The sequence below is a fragment of the Gobio gobio genome (genome assembly GCF_949357685.1).
Source record: "Gobio gobio genome assembly, chromosome: 4".
Taxonomy (NCBI): domain Eukaryota; kingdom Metazoa; phylum Chordata; class Actinopteri; order Cypriniformes; family Gobionidae; genus Gobio; species Gobio gobio.
In genome coordinates, this window is record NC_137100.1 from 20405478 (window position 1) to 20422726 (window position 17249).

At 39.1% G+C, this 17249-nt stretch overlaps 1 protein-coding gene across 1 annotated transcript in view; it reads right to left on the reverse strand.

Annotated features, from left to right (window-relative positions):
- cUnh11orf54 (chromosome Un C11orf54 homolog) overlaps positions 1–17249 on the reverse strand; it is a 76395-nt gene that overhangs the window by 22682 nt on the left and 36464 nt on the right. The window contains exons 2-6 of the mRNA XM_079815664.1: positions 12545–12643; positions 12396–12469; positions 5561–5662; positions 4269–4445; positions 3664–3813 (exon numbers count right to left, since the gene is read on the reverse strand). Of these exons, the coding sequence (XP_079671790.1) occupies positions 3664–3813; positions 4269–4445; positions 5561–5662; positions 12396–12469; positions 12545–12643 (602 nt within the window). The remainder of the gene's footprint in view (positions 1–3663; positions 3814–4268; positions 4446–5560; positions 5663–12395; positions 12470–12544; positions 12644–17249) is intronic.

Genomic DNA, 17249 nt, shown 5'->3' on the forward strand with positions numbered 1-17249 from the left:
TGAAAGTGTTCTGGGGAGACTGAAACTGAATGGGCAGTTTGCACCTCAAAACAATAGAGACAATAAACTGAATGGTAGCTCAGAAGAGATGGCAATAAACATCAGTTAACTTTTTAGAGAAATCTCAAAATAAAATCATATGACATGATCTTGAAAAACATTTAATATAATTCCGAGTTTTAGACTTATCATCTTCAGATTTGAAATATAACATGGTCAGACATGTGGCTTCAGCTGTAGTGCACTTCTAGATTGCTAAAATGCCAACTTCAATTGTATTTTCATAAAGATATTTCATACAAATATATTTCTAATAACTTTACAAAACTTTGAAGCTTATTATAGCTATTTTTATTTATGAAAATAATTATAATTTTGAATTTACAGTAAACTGCCAAGTGTCTGCTTTCAAATGATGCCATACTTATGATTTTAGTGATGTTGTAAGTTGTAGTAAGATGTTGCATTACAAATAGCTGTCACTGAGAATACTTATTTCTCTGAATAAGTATGAAATGGATGTGTGTAGTTTACACCAGTCTTAAGGTTTCCAAACATAGTTATGACCAGTGTTGGGCACGTTACTTTAAAAAAGTAATTAGTTATAGTTACTAGTTACTTCTTACAAATAGTAACTGAGTTAGTAACTGAGTTACATCATTATAAAAGTAACTAATTACCAGGGAAAGTAATTACTGCGTTACTTTTTTTTTTTTCCAAATGTTCAAATATGTCAAATAACTTGGATGCCCCCAATATTAGAAATGTTAAATGAATGAATTGGACACTAAATAGAATAAATTATTATTATAAAACATTGTACATTAATGTACACTATTGTAATGTTGCTGTGGGACAATGTAAAAGACACCTATCAAATTCAATGCATTATTGTAAATATTATCAGTAGGCCTACTATAGTGTAAATATTGTGTAAATATTATCAGTACTATACTTTCCTTTGGTAGTGGAGCTCACGTTATCACCTGGGTTTTTAGCCACTAATTTTGTGGCATATGATGATGTGAGGCGCTTCAGAATCACTTGCGTGGAGAGACTCTTTCCTCCTGGGCATAAGTTGCATGTTACATAAATATTCTTACCTTTCACCTGAACGAGGGAAAAGTAGCGCTTATACTTCCAGTTTGCGAAAGCTACCTTTGAAGTCGTTGGACCATCGCTGAATGTGCATATGCGTGTGCGTCATTGGTGTGTGTGTGTGTGTGAACCATAGACCATGAAAAAAATAGGTGTGAACTCAACCTATCAACTTCAACCTTGTCTCCCACCCACCAATCATCATCAGTTATGTGCACCACCGCACCCACCCCCAACACGCATGGCTGGTGCGCGCGCACACACACACGTTGCAGGTCCGACTGACAGAGAGCCTGTTCAGATGAAAAGCGCTTCAGAGAGCTCAATTATAGTAACGCGACTAACGCCGCTTTTTTTCCCCTCAGTAACGCTAACGGCGTTGTAACGGGAGGAACAGTAATTCTTTTGATTACTCGTTACTGAAAAAAATTATTCCGTTAGTAACGCCGTTTATCTGTAACGCCGTTATTCCCATCACTCTTTATGACTGGATTTGGATGTATCATTGTGGTCTTTCTTTCACCAACTACTGCTAAGGTCCTGTGGAATTTTTATGGCAGTCATAGACCAGGACACTAGGGATTTGGGTGAAGGGCAGAAACTGCATGTGGACCAATGAGATGTCTTGTCCTTCCTGGGCTTGGTACAAGAGGTGGTCATATATATATATATATATACACATACATACATACATACACACATACATACATACATATACATATACATATATAATGCATAAATATTCCCTTTGGGGTTATTTTGGAGATTTATGGTTTGAATATAAATACCTATTTATACCCATAATTTATGTGGCCGAAACGCTACAACAGTTAGGGTGATAGGACTTAACCCGTGATATAAGATTTTGGCCATATACTTATCCAACTCAATCATCACAGACAGTATCAATGTCACCAGGCTATACTTACTGTATTTCAGCCACAGCACAAGGTGTCACTGTGGCCTCAACGCTTCGCCCTCGCCTACTCTGAGCTCAATTTCTGTCTTTTTTCTACGATTTCTATGTTTTTTCAACTAAATATCCAAATAAATCTAATTAGTACACTAAATTAACCATATAAACTAAATTATTGATCTAATTACTGATCTAATGCCCACACTGTCACTGTATGATAATTGAAATTAGCTAGATGACATCACCGTTTTCTCCGGAGCAGCTGTAAGGCCGAATAAAGTTCTGTTGCATTATTTTCCTGTTTAACACTGTGAAGCTGCTTTGAAACAATCTGCATTGTAAAAAGCGTTATATAAATAAAGTTGACTTGACTTGTCTTAGGTAAACCAAGCCCTCATCATTACCCTACGGACAAAGAATTGTAGAAATACATAAATGTAAAAATATAGAAATGTAGAAATGAATAAATGTAGAAATTAATAAATAAATGTGAAAAAATATATACATAAGGAAATAAATGTATAAATATATATATATTTTTTTTGCTTTTCTATGTATATTTATATATTTATTTATGCTTTTTTTACATTTCTTTGTATATTTATTTATTTATTTTTAATTTTGGCAGACTTGGCATTCCATAGATTCTATGCATCAAATTGAATTTCTTGTAAGCATTAACAATGTAAATAATATAAACATCTCGGCCAGGTCTTGTTTGATCCGTGAGAGATTCAGTTTAGATTCCGACCAACTCTTCCCACTTTACATTCATTTTAAATTATTGGACAGCCTCCTGTTTGGAGTGTTCTCATACAGCCAAGGTAAACGACCTTGACTAGTGCCCCAAACTAAGAGAGGGGGAGGGTGGTCATCTGATGTACTCATAACCACACCTTAAGTGACGTGTGATCCAAAAATCACAACGTCAGCGGTGATGTGAGTACCAATGACTTACCTTACTTAGCGTCCTTGGATGAACGAAAGTAAAATCACTACAAGCTGGAAATTCGATGTGCTCTCTATATGATAAGTGAAGTGTGGGAAGGATCCATCTCCAAAATCTTTGGGAGCCATTTTTCCAAAAAAGCACATGTATACATTTCCTCCTCCTTCTCTGGAAGACTGACCAATCTGAGATTATTCCTCCGACTTTTGCATTCCAGATCATCCACTTTATCCGACAGCGATTTCACCTGAGTTTCCAGCAAATCAGCTCTAGTCTTTAATTTAACAATCTCGTCCTCTGCCTCTGATATACATTCCTCCGATTCCATCATTCTCTTTGTAACCTCAGTGATGGCCGAAAGAACCTCGTCGATCTAAACACGGACTCGTTTTTCCATTCCTTTAAATGCCTCTATTATATCAGCATTACTAGGATTCTTAACAACAAAGACATCTCCACCATCTTTTTCCCTGGTCTCGTCGCGTTTGTTAGGACTCTCATGCGTCTGAGGGCACATTTTGCGTTTCAAAGGTTCTTATGCCAGTCTCACCCGTACTGATGAAGTGGATCAAATTGCAATTGCACGAGGGTTTGAAACCATGACCAGAAGTCTTTTGTCTTTTCTTTTTTTACTTTTTAACTTCCATAGACTTGCGCATTATAGGCCCAACAAATATTAGATTTTTTATTATTTAATTACCATGATATGGATCTTTGCCTTCCCCTTTTGTATGACGAAAGTTCCCCCCAGGGCCACGCTCTTCTCCCCATAATGTTCTTCCATGGTCTTTCTCATGCAGCTCACAAGACTGTCCTCACCAGTCCTTCGGCAGGCCCTCACCTTAATGACCTGCAATTGTATTACAAGGTTATTAAACCTTGTTACATTTAAAAGTTTGGGGTCAGTATGATTTATAACTTCTGAAGGATTATGTGACACTGAAAACTGAAGTAATGGCTGCAGGAAATTCAGCTTTGCAATCACAGGAATAACATTTCAAAACTTTAAAATATTTTTAAATATAAAATTTGAAATGGTAACAATACAATTTTACTGTATTTTAGCTCAAATATTTGCAGTCTCATGGTGAGCATAAGAGACTTCTTCTAAAAACATTTAAAAAATCTTACTGGCCACAAACCTTTGAATGGTGGTGTAAAATATTTGAAGTGGTTTTATAATCAGTAGCTCACTCCTAATAATTGTTTTATAACTTGTGGCCATTATCAAAGGGAAAACTCCATGTATTATCTCAATCACAGTACTGAGGTTGTATAGAGACGCAAAGTCCCCATGGTTCGTACCTTTCCAGGTTTGCCCTCACATGCATAAAGGTTTGCGAGGAGGCCAAAGTCACAGTCATGAAACCTGTCACTGTATTTTTCCTGCAGACATTTTCCATCCACTGGGTTTATGGAGGAAAAATAACTGCCATTCTCCGCAGGTCTCCCCTCAGCTTCAGTCAGTACCAGAGGCATTAACTAGGAGAAAAAAGGGACAATACAGTGTTAAAAACTAGGGGTGCACCGAAATTTCGGCCGCCGAAAATGTTCGGCCGAAAATGCCATTATCGGTTTCGGGCCGAAATAAAAAATAGGCGAAAACGTAAACCGAAAATGAATGTCACCAGCCCCTCCCATCCGTGTGCAAGCGCTTAGGTTTCACTCACGGTTGAGCTGTTATCACGCGACGCGTCTGCCTATCAAAGATTAAGCATGTCAGCGGTATGAGAACAAATAGAGACATATCCAGCTGAACTACCCATTGCCAGAAGCGACAATCCCCTTGACTACTGGTGCGCGAACGAAAGCCGCTTTCCATTGCTTGCGCGGATTGCACGCAGGTATTTATCTGCCCCAAGCAGTGTTGCCAAGTCCGCGGTATTCCCGCGGGATGTTTTTCCATGTCTGCGGGTTGAAGCGACCCCAATTGTGATATTTAGACCCAGGAATGCGAATTTTAGCAGGCAACCCTGCAAAAAAAACACATATTTTACCCCCCAAATGCCGAGAGAACAGTGACAGACAGTGAGAGACTAGCCTATTCAGTGCAGCATCTCATGTTCTTAATGAGAACCATTCTGTGATTTTGTGTGCAGTTATTCAGATAATTGTGGATCTTTTTTTGCACAACTGTTAAAACTATTTCATTTGATGGAACATAAAACTTGAAGAATAATATTATTTGGTATTATTATTTATATTTATTGTTAAAAATATTTTAGGTTTTGTTATGTAACTTAATAAAAGTTTGATTATTCTATTGGTTCCTGATTTTTTCATTTCAGATCCATTAAATTCAAGCAATTTATATATATATATATATAAATATAATTGGTTTATAATATAAAACCAATATAGGTTTTGTGGTGATATTACTTTTTTGGTTATATTTTGCTGGTTAATACGGTTGCTGGTTAATTTTTACCGAAATCACCATCTGTAGCATTATGCAGAAGTAAACAACAATGCCACTGCAAATTGACATCCATTTAAACATATTTGTATAAGTACTAAAAAGGACTGTTACTTTTTTTTAAGGTCTTGAAATTCTAATGTGGAAAAACTGCAGCTGGTTTTAGTGCACCAATACAGACCTCTCCATTCATCCCAACTTTCTTGGAGGAGACGGCACCAGCACCAAGAATAAATGCACCAGGCAGTTCCACCTCCTTGGACACAAGATTCATGTTGTAAACCTTTGAGGGGAAAGTTTGCATCAGTTAGCTGTCCAAATGTATTTCTTTCTTAAAAGGTCCCATGGCATGAAATTATCATTTTATGAGTTTTTTTATTTTATATGAGTTCCCCTAGCCTGTATACGGTCCCCAGTGGCTAGAACTTTTGATAGCTACAAACCGAGTTCTGGGTGTCCTGCTCTGCCTTTGAGAAAATGAGAGCTCAGACGAGCTGAATCTTCCCTGTATGTCGTCATACGGGGAACGGTTACCTCCCCTTCCTCTGCTTTGCACTCCCAATTTGGAGAATTTGGAGAAAATGGATTCCGTTTATCAGTCGCGATGTCAGCACAGGCTTTACAAACAGACTTTTACCATATGGATTCGACAGCACCGCCACAAACAGTGAGTAACAGTGTTCATTAATGCCTTCTGTTTTCTGATGTGTAAATAATCATTCAAGTTCACGCAGACTTTCTTTCTAAATCGTTTAATACTGTCAGTCCCGGCCGCCTTGATGCCCTAAGCGTAATGCATCAGTGAATCAAGCCAGTGACTAAACAATCAACTTCACATCGTTTCAATTTTGATTAGACGCTAGATTAGCGATCAAAGAATACTCGCTTTATAATGTTCGGATCTGTCAATCACACGTCGCGAGTGTATCTGCACACTTGCCCAAACTGCTGTTTTAATGAATGACACTGTTATGCTTCACAACGAAGCTCTTACTGTATTCATATCGATGTCGTGTTTGCTGTTAGTTGTGGTGAAAGCATTTTGTGAGAGAAAACGCGCTGCAATGACAAGATCACTACATTCACGCGATCAACAGACTGCATGTGTACTCAATGCTCATCACTGCAGCTTGTCATGTGATGGGAAAAGATCTAAAAATAAAGCAATAATCAACACTTTGACGATTCGTTCATCTCGACGGCTGTGATGGTAAAAAAACTTAGTAAAAGTATTCGAGAGGGGTTTCACATGTTACAAAGTTCGTAGAATAAGGAGGAAGAAGACCGGGTCGGCGTGACTGGGACTTGTGTTTAGACCTCGCTAAACCATGCCCCCTCCGCCACATAATCTAATGCTCATTTCAAATGCAAAGATGTCAGCCAATCACAACAGTGGGCATTTTCACTGGTCTCACATCAGACACACCCCTTGAAACAGAGCATTCAAGCAAGAGGACTAATATCAGTATAGAAAAAATGCTTTTTATTTCTAAATTATAAATGTTTTGATGTAAAAACAGGGTTTCTGCAGGTTTCACCAAGTCAAATTTAAGACTTTTTAAGACCTTTTTAAAACCATTATGAATTAAATTTAAGACCTATATCACGCAATAAAAAAAACATACAAAGGAAATGCAGAATCACAAAATTACTTGCAAAGCAAATTAATTTATTAATATTAATATTCATATATATATATTCATATATATATATTCACGACGCATGCGCGAGAATATGACGTTGCGCCGGCGTTCGGGAATCCATAAAATGCACACTTAAGCCCCATTTTGAGAACTACGCCGAGACCTAAAGCACGATCAATGTAGAATCCAACAGCTTAGACACGCGCGTCTTCCTCTGCTTGTAAACAAATCGCTTCTGGGTCATGTGTCCGAACGCCGGATCTGCGTCATATTCTCGCGCATGCGTCGTGGAGGCACACACGAAAGACAATAACAAGTTGGATAAAGGTGTTATTTAGATTTTTTTTTGCGCACAAAAACTATTGTCGTCGCATCGTAAAATTATTGTAGAGTCACTGTGGTGAGATGGACGTTGTAACGACGTTTTAAGTCCCTTTTATGCATCTTGGGATTATAAATAAACTGAATGCCAATGGAGGCCTATCTGAAGCCTTTCTCAGCCATCAGCTTTCAACAAAAATATCTTCATTTGTGTTCCGAATATGAACGGAGGTCTTACGGGTGTCGAACGACATGAGGGTGAGTAATTAATGACAGAATTTTCATTTTTGGGTGAACTAACCCTTTAAAAGGCAATAACTTAAGCCCTGAAAGAGGTCGACGCCAAATGCAATCTCCGGCACCGTGTTCAACGGTTGCATGCCGCATATATCACACAAATGACTTAATTTACTTATTACCTATCATTTTAGACATATAAGACATGAGGAAAATAAAACTATTGGCTACCCTTAGAGTAAACGAGAACACACGCATGAAACCAATGAATGCATGAACTCGTGATTCTACAAAATGTCTTTTAAACTTCATACCGGGTCATAAAGCAAAACTCTGTAGAATAATTTCAGTGCTCAATACTCACCAACGTCTTTGTGAGATGAATATCTTTATTCTCTTGGGAATGTCTGTTTCGGTCTTCAGCACCTGCTGGTTCGGCTCTGCTCGCGCTGCCGCTCCCGCGATCTGCATTTGAAATCTCCACACGAACGGTTTTCTTCAAGTGCATTTTGCGCATGCGTATACCGTTTTTCGGACGTAGGACTTGTTCAGCCAACATGGATTTTCCACTTCGACTTCATAGATTGACTGAGCACAATTAAATATGTTCGGTGAATATACAATTTTAATTCTGAGTTAAGACCTTAAGCTATGATTAGTACAATGCATCTTTTTGCATGGGGATAATTATTTGGAAGTGATTTATTGGGCCAATATGTAATGATCAATTGTCACAATTTTCCCCCCAATTTTTTTTTACAGTGTATATTAAATCATACTGTATATATATATATATATATATATATATATATATAAATAAATCTTGTTTTGTTTTGTTTTTTCTTCCTGAGATCAAAATTACTGATTTTGTGGTGGTCATTTCCAGTTTTGTTGTTTTTTTCATAGGATGCCACATTTACCATATTAGATGCACATTAGTCACACATGACAATAAAACAAACAAAATGCATGAATCTTGTTTGGTATTACAAAAAAAGGCTGGTTCAGTAGTGTGCTATCTAGCTTTAGTAACATTATCGCTTAGGGTGGGAAATATGAAAAAAATCTTACAAGTAAGCAACTGCTTAATATAAAGTAAAAAGTTCTCAAGTAAACGGTCATTAATAAAATAAGAACTTATTAACCAATTACAATAGGACAAATAAATACAACCTAAAGATACGGATATAAACAGTGCTTTAAGTTGAAGTACCGTTTTCCCCCTGTTGTTGTTGTTTTTTGTTTAACATTAAAGGTCCCGTTCTTCGTGTTTTTTTGAAGCTTTGATTGTGTTTACAGTGTGCAATATAACATGTGTTCATGTTTCGCGTGTAAAAAAACACAGTATTTTTCACACAATGTACTTATCTGTGTACCGCTGTTTCCACTGTCCTAAAAACGGCTGGTGATTTCCTTGTGCTATGAAGTCCCTCCTTCAGAAATACGTAACGAGTTCTGATTGTGCCAGCGCTTACCGTGTTGTAATTCGACCGCAGCTTAGCGCACGTGCCAGCAGTTCCTGTGTTGTGATTCGACAGCAGCTTAGCGCATGTTGGAAAGGTCACGCCTCTTAACGGGGAGATGTATGCGTTCAATAATCTCTACAGCGTCCCTGGGAAAGCCAAACAAAGGTGATTTGACTCCTGGATGAAAATAACAGCGTCTCGATGACATGGCGATAAACACACTCAACGCAACAGTTCCTTTTCTCCACGCGACCGTCCGCTTCTCCACGTGGGACAGCAACAAGACCGCGCCCCCTTTTTCGCGTTTCTTTGTGGGCGGAGGTTAGTCTGTTCTACTGCTCTACTGACGTAATTAAAGAAGGAAGTACCAGGATGTAGTCCAAGCCAGCCGTTCGCTGTAGGCTTTGAAAGGGAACTTCTGTTAAATAAAATATCTCGCTTGGCATTGAACTTTGAGCTTTATAATTTTACAGGTATTATTTATGCTCTAACAGCAACATTACACACTAACTAAAGTTTGAACAATGGGATCATGCGGAATGGGACCTTTAACACACAGACAGGAGCGGGTATAAGCTATATTAGCATGCTTCACTTTAAAGGGTAACTAAACCCCTGCTCAGAGCTTAACTCCACCCACTGGCAAATTTTGAAAAATGCTGGAAAAGTGGGCAGAGCCCAGCGGAGACAGAGGGGACGAACCGAGGGCGGGGCTGAGCGGAGGGCGTGCACCTGAGACCCGCAGGGACGGATTGATTGACAGCTGTCAGACTCGCGAGTCGCAGAGATGGAGAATGACTAGAGTGACGCCAGCTTTGCAACAGAGCGGTCATTCTCCTACCTTCACCTGAATTGGAGGAGGGGGAATTGTCTGTAGAGTCAGACACAGACCCAGAGCCTTATCAATGCGAGCCGCTGGCTCAAACTGCGTTAACAGCATGTTACAGTATTGTTATTCGTCACCGCGTTATCTATCTGCGTCCACGGCAACCACTTGCGTGTCAGGGTTTGAAAGCGCGTCTCATGTATGAAACTTATCTGTACACATGATGGGCGGCAATAATATCGCAAGAAAAGCCTGACGTGTACTGACAACTGCATTATTTAACCGCATTTTCTTCAATACAATGTTAAAGCAAGTGTCATGTCAGTTTCATTCATAATTTTTCTACTTCATGTAATATGACAGTTCATACTGGAGGGAAGCCGTTCTCATCATGTGATTGGGGGAAACATTTCTGAGGGCGTGGTGAGCTCGTGTCAGGGGCGCGGATAGTGAGCCGTTGGAGGTACCATCCTACATCACGATGTACCACAACGTCCAATAGGAAAATTCAACTGCAGTAGCCACCGTTCAACCTTAAGAGGGCAGCACTTTGGCGGTTTTACACCATATTTTATAGAATTAAAACACTTTATACTCAAATGTCAAAACATTTACTCGAATCAATGAACAGCATTAATAAAGCCCCAGTATTACAGATCATTAACTAAAAAAAGTTGGTTTAGGGTTTAGTTACCCTTTAAGAACTACAGTAATGTGCAGATCCAATACTGACACACGTCCCAAACTTTTTTACTCAAGAGTCAAGACATAACCACCAATAAGAACATAGGGATATGAATGTGTGCATGATCGTTCAAGAGTAAGCCTAGAAATAGACACATTCGGTACGGTCGCGCAAACTGACAGGCGGCAAATGCGTGCACAAAATCCACAGCCATTCTGACATCGGTCTGTGTGTCTACCAAATTGAGTTCGTTGTTTACATCTCTTTTATTAACTCTTTTTAGTGCTATCGGACGTATCATACTTTTATTTGGTCATTGTGCGAGATGGCAGTTGAGAAAGATTCACCTTCGCTTTCACGATTGCGTGAACTGGAAGAACTGGAGAACTGAAGCTGAAGAATAAAATCTGTTTGATGCGTCTGTGGTACAATCCGAAAGAGACCCGCGCCAATAACATGAAAGCTGATTGGCTGCAATATAAGATGCATGCTGGTCTCATTTGTAGTTGTAATACAGCGAACTATAGTTGGACTAGCGAAAGAAAGAACTACTAGGGGTGCACCGAAATTTCGGACGCCGAAAATGTTCGGCCGAAAATGGCATTATCGGTTTCGGGCCGAAATAAAAAAACAGCCGAAAACGTAAACCGAAAATTAATGTCACCCGCCCCTCCCATCCGTGCGCAAGTGCTTAGGTTTCACTCACGGTCGAGCTGTTATCACACGACGCGTCTGCCTATCAAAGATTAAGCATGTCAGCGGTATGAGAACAAAAAGAGACATATCCAGCTGAACTACCCATTGCCAGAAGCGACAATCCCCTTGACTACTGGCGCGGAACGAAGGCTGCTTTCCATTGCTTGCGCGGATTGCACGCAGGTATTTATCTGCCCCAGTGTTGCCAAGTCCGCGGTTTTCACGCAGGATGTTTTTCCATGTCCGCGGGTTGAAGCGACCCCAATTATGTGATATTTAGACCCAGGAATGCAAATTTTAGCAGGCATCCTTGCCAAAAAAACACATATTTTACCCCCCAAATGCCATTTTTCCCGGAGAACAGTGACAGACAGTGAGAGACTAGCCTATTCAATGCAGCATCTCATGTTCTTTATGAGAACCATTCTGTGGTTTTGTGTGCAGTTATTCAGATAATTGTGGATCTTTTTTTGCACAACTGTTAAAAAACTATTTTATTTGATGGAACATAAAACTTGAAGAATAATATTATTTGGTATTATTATTTATATTTTTTGTTAAAAATATTTTAGGTTTTGTTATGTAACTTAATAAAAGTTTGATTATTCTATTGGTTCCTGATTTTTTCATTTCAGATCCATTAAATTCAAGTAATTTATATATATAAATTATACGTTTTTAAAAGAAGCTATTTTCGGCTTCAGTTTCGGTTTTCGGCCAAGTGCATCCTAAATTTTCGGTTTCGGCCCAGAATTTTCATTTCGGTGCATCACTAAGAACTACAACAGCCCAGAATAAACACACACACACACACACACACACATACACACAAACACACACACAAAAGCGCTGAAGGGAGCATTTCAATGAGCATTAGAGGTAGCGTTACATGGACGTAGGATAATTTAAGACCTGTTTAAAACTATTTAAGACCTAGAACTCAATACTTCAGAGAATTTAAGACTTTTTAAGGCCTAAAATTTTGATTTTGAAATTTAAGACATTAAGACTTTTTAAGACCCCGCGGGAACCCTGAAAAACCATACTAACAATATAAGTACACCTCTGGAAAATTATAAAATAATAATAAAAAAATCCATGCTATGGGACCTTTAAATTACACTCACAGTTGACTAACGCACCTTGTCCAGTTGGACCAGAGGAATCAGATAGGGTACACCTCCCACATCAGTAATACGTGGTTTGCCACAAATACCTAATAAAAGAGTAACACGTGTTGTTTAAAGAGCCGGTTACACCTTGACATATATGGACTTACATCTGTACTCACCCTTGACAGGAAACCTGAAAGGCTCTTGTGTAAGATCTGGACAGTCAGTAACAGACACTTTTACATCAGAAAAATTCTTATTCAGTCCTGATTCCAGCACTGTAACACACACAAATAAATTAGTCACTACCAGCCTTCCCTCTGGTAACATTCGCTCAAGCTTGTTCCGGTCTCTCTTGGAGCGTTGGAAGAAAATAATGACATCTCTATGGCAGAGTCTGATATGGAGGATTGGTCTTGCAGCCCTATGGAGGACTCGACAGCGCATTGCAGCGACATGAGCGATTTCCCTGATGCTATAGATTAAGAACTCCTCCGCATTATGACCAAGGCAGTGAACGAGCTTGGCCTGGTCTTCCCCCACTGAACCCATTTGCAGCCAACTGCACGAGTGGTTCCCTCAGTCAGGCCATCACCAGAAAGCTGGCCCTCTGCAAGTGTTTCAGACCGAGATGCTGAAACACAGATGAGAAGGATTCGGAGAAAGCTATCCTCTTTAATGCTCCGATAAACCCTTCTGAGGCCTATTGCATAAAGCCAGTTTCAGGGAAGTTTTTTTGGGCTAAGGAAGGTGGATTGATTTTTAGTAGTGTTCATTGGCATATTAACTTGCGCCGTTGTTATTATGCCAATGAAAGTGAGCCACATTGGGTTGGATTGTCCGTACAGTATCTGTGACTGGACAAATGAACAGAATGGCCAGATGTGTAATTTTCTTGTCAAAATGCATGCTGCTCCCCCAAATATTACACAACATAATAGCCTACTTAATAAATCACCCAGTCTTTCAATGAAGATGTTTATTCAGTGTTCCTGAATTTAATGGATTTTGAGTATGTATTACATACATTTAACGTTTTAAAATCATCATAAAACAGAGTCTTGTGCTATGAAATGAATATTTTTCAATATATTTCATGTGCAATGCAAAGGGCATTTGTTTAAGTACTAAAGTCAAACGTTAATTTACAGCAGTACCACATTTAGCAAACATTTGTCAAAAGCCTAAAAGCCAGTTATTGATGAGCTGTTTGGCATCAATGCCACATGTATAGATAAAGTTTACTTAATTCTGTCACAATGTGATAACTCATTGTGATAAGACGCTTTAAATGTTAAGTTGACTGGGTTTTTTTTTGCGCAGTTCGAGTACCGTGACAAGCATGGCTTTATTGCCGTTTTTATTAAAAACTTTTGCCATTACCAGTAAATCCATTTGCCATGAAAGGGTTACTTCAGCGATTTAGCATTAAGCTTTGTATCAGTAGAAACCCAGAGGCTAAAGACTACAGCCAGTAGAAGGAGCTGTTCCGCAAGTTATCAACCCGCCCATAGGGGAGAGATCTCACTCACAGAATGTAGATGCACACGGCCGCTCAGATCGGGCATTAATAACGGAGCGGTGCGGAGCAAAGTGAGTGTTTCAACATGCGATCTGAAAACACGCCAGACTGGACACGCAACGTGAATGACAGGTGCACTTACCTCAGCTCAGACTCCTGCTGCGTTTGAGACGTGACTTTCATTTGGCTCACTCACACGTTATTGAAAAGACACTAAGTTTTTAATTGTAGTGTTTATTCTCTAACTGAACGAAACGATTGCGCTGCTCCTGATCGATTGCTGCTGTCTGCCTGTCTACGCTGCCTGCAGCTGCAGTCAGTGTTTGTAGCTCTGTACAGCTTTGCTTTGAATCTTTATTTAATATATTTCTTTGTTTTACTGCTAAATATAACTTACTCATCACAATAAATTGTTTAATATTGCCTATCACGTTAAATTTAACATCACTAGCTTTTAATCTAAATCACTATTACACGTTAGCATTGTTAACAATTGGTGCTCTGCGTGTAGGTGACGGTGATGGTAGTTGTGTTGAACTTTGCCATGCACTGAATAAAGTTGTGGGAACTATAAACATCGTATTTATTGTATTTAACAAGCATTTCGCTAGCCTGTTAGCTTGTCATCTATTCACCCGGGTTTCCTGTTTTCTGAGTTTATTAAACAACTGTGGTGAGTTGGATTAGTAAATAGTGTCCATCAAACAACTGTGGTAAGTTGTATTAATCAACAAACACGGTAAGCCATGTCATCTTCTCCTGTCATTGTCACTTGCACTGCATGCTACATGTTTAAAGTAGCCTTCTCCGTTTGCGAACAGGGCTTCACATGGAGGAGGGTCCAGCTGCGGCTTGAGCGTTCCCGTCATGAAACAAGAACGCCTATTGGGCGTTCCTGGTAGCGTTTCATTGACCAATCGCGATGAGTTTCACAAGGCACACTGGGTATGATGTAATTTCCCCTTCCATATTGGCAATTTTACCTCGTGATATGTTTCCAGAGAGAAGAAGTAGTAGTAGTTGTCAAGTGGTCATTCGATAAGAGATTATGTCAGTAAGTAGACTATTGTTTATTTTGACAACATTGAGTGGGAAGTATTCTCATTTATATGAAGGGATGACAGAACCGGGTGTTTCCGAGCAGGAGAAGAACCAGCGAACAAACCGAGGAGCTCGTTCCTAGACGAGGGGCTGAATGGTTTGGTTAACTTTTCTATATGTTTTGTTGGCCATTTTATGTGGATAAGGAACAGGCTGCGATGTCAAGTTAGCAATGCTAGTGTGCGTGCGAGGCACCGGCGCGGCCACGGTAATATTTGTCCTTCTGGGGAACGTTACTCCGTAATTTATGGTCATACGAATAGAAGCAAGACATGATTCAAAACTGTAAAGCTTTTGTAAAATACAGAAGACAAGCATGATGCCGTATTTTGCCGTCTCTGGTTTTTTCCCCGTGAACTTTGGACCAGGTCGCAATGAACCGAAGCTCAGCAAACTTTTTCCTTTCGTTTTGTTAATGTAGCAGACCCCGTAGGAATGATGGCCAGACTTTACTGATGTTTCACAAGTTTACTGAAACCGTTTATCTCCAAAAATCACCGTAAGAGCTGAACAAAAAACAAAGAGCTGAACAAAAAACAAAGAAGTGCGCATAAACACCTCGTACACAAACTCTCTCTCCATAGCATTATCAATAACATAATACACAAACATACTCATTACAAATGACAGTAAACAAGCACATACACACCTTATGCCTTTTCGGGGGGTGCTAAACAAACTGTAAACTTTAAATCTGCTTAAACCCACTGAACAACATGACATCATGACTTTGCGTAAACATACACGCCACTTTCTAAAGCCAAATGGCGTGTTATCTGTACGCATTTTGAGCTATCCTAGTATGTCTACGCCGTGTCATTCCACGTGTATGTGTACGCCGAAACGAACCATAATCTCCGTGTGTATGTCTACGCCGTGATTAAGCGTGTATGTCAACACCGTGTGATTCCGTGTGAATATAAATGTATTTATAAACATAATAAATTATGGGGTTTTTTTTAATGTAAAAATGCAGAATGTTTCTTGTGATGGGTAGGTTTAGGGGCAGGGGTAGTGAGTGTGTGTGTGTGTGATGGGTAGGTTTAGGGGTAGGGGCAGTGTAGGGGGATAGAATGAAATTAGACAGGCGTTGATAAACACGTTAAAAAGCGATTATGCGTCTTGATAGCACGCCAAAATGGCATAGCGAATTGGCGTGTCACACATACGCTATTTCATGAGATCAGTCTGCACTGAATGATGAACCTCATGAATGGTGAGCTCTCATGATCGCTCACTCTCTTTTCATATCGCTCCGTAGACTGCAACACCCGTCAAAATAAAAGTCCCTACTTATTAACACAGATAATAAAGACCTAAAACCTATTTAAACGCACAGAAATGTCAAAAATGTACACAAAAACAAATTATAAGATACATTACAATGAAGTCTGTTACAGTTAATCTGTAATTATTTAAGCGAAATAGACTATATTTTGCGTATATGCCTATATTAGTTTTATATATTTAGATTTATTCTGTTTTCTCCATTCACAGAAGCGCTTTAAGTGCGTGATGTGACGTTGTGTGGATCCATGTTCTACACTCCTGGGTCCGTATTCATAAAGAATCTTAATGCAAAGAGTAGCTCCTAGTGACAAAATTCTAAGAAAATTCTTTGAAATGTGGGCGTTTACTCTTAAAAAAACACCAATTAAATAGACATGCCAGCAATCAGTGTAATTGGAAAGAGTGGAACAATATTCATAATTCTAAGCCAATCAAATACCTTTTAGGGAATTAACAGCATGTTAAATAATAAAAGGATTTATATACATAAATATAATGTGTGTGTGTGTGTGTGTGTGTGTGTGTGTGTGAGTGAGAGAGAACGGTAAAATAGGACAATTTGCGCTTGTAATTTCAAAGTGAAGGCTTAGAATACACCCTATACTTAAAAGTGCTCCTTTTTTCCCCTTTTTGGACAACCAACCAATCACAGTCTTCAAAAGACTATGTCATACGTAGAAACGGGGTCAGCCCCGCCTCTTCACTAAGATAAAAGAGTTGCTCTCAGATCGGTCCCGAATAGCTCTTAAGCTAAGACTCCTACGTAAAAGTTTTTAAGCTAAATTAGGAGTTTTCTGAGAGGACTCTTAGAATCTTTATGAATACGGGCCCTGCAATTTTCGCTGGTTTCAAAAACAAAAAGTTGCCTACTACCTGGCCTGCTATCAATTTTCACTGAAATGTAAGCCTAATTGTTTGACAGTTACATATATTTCCTCGGAAAAACTAACGCCACCACATTGCCATTGCGA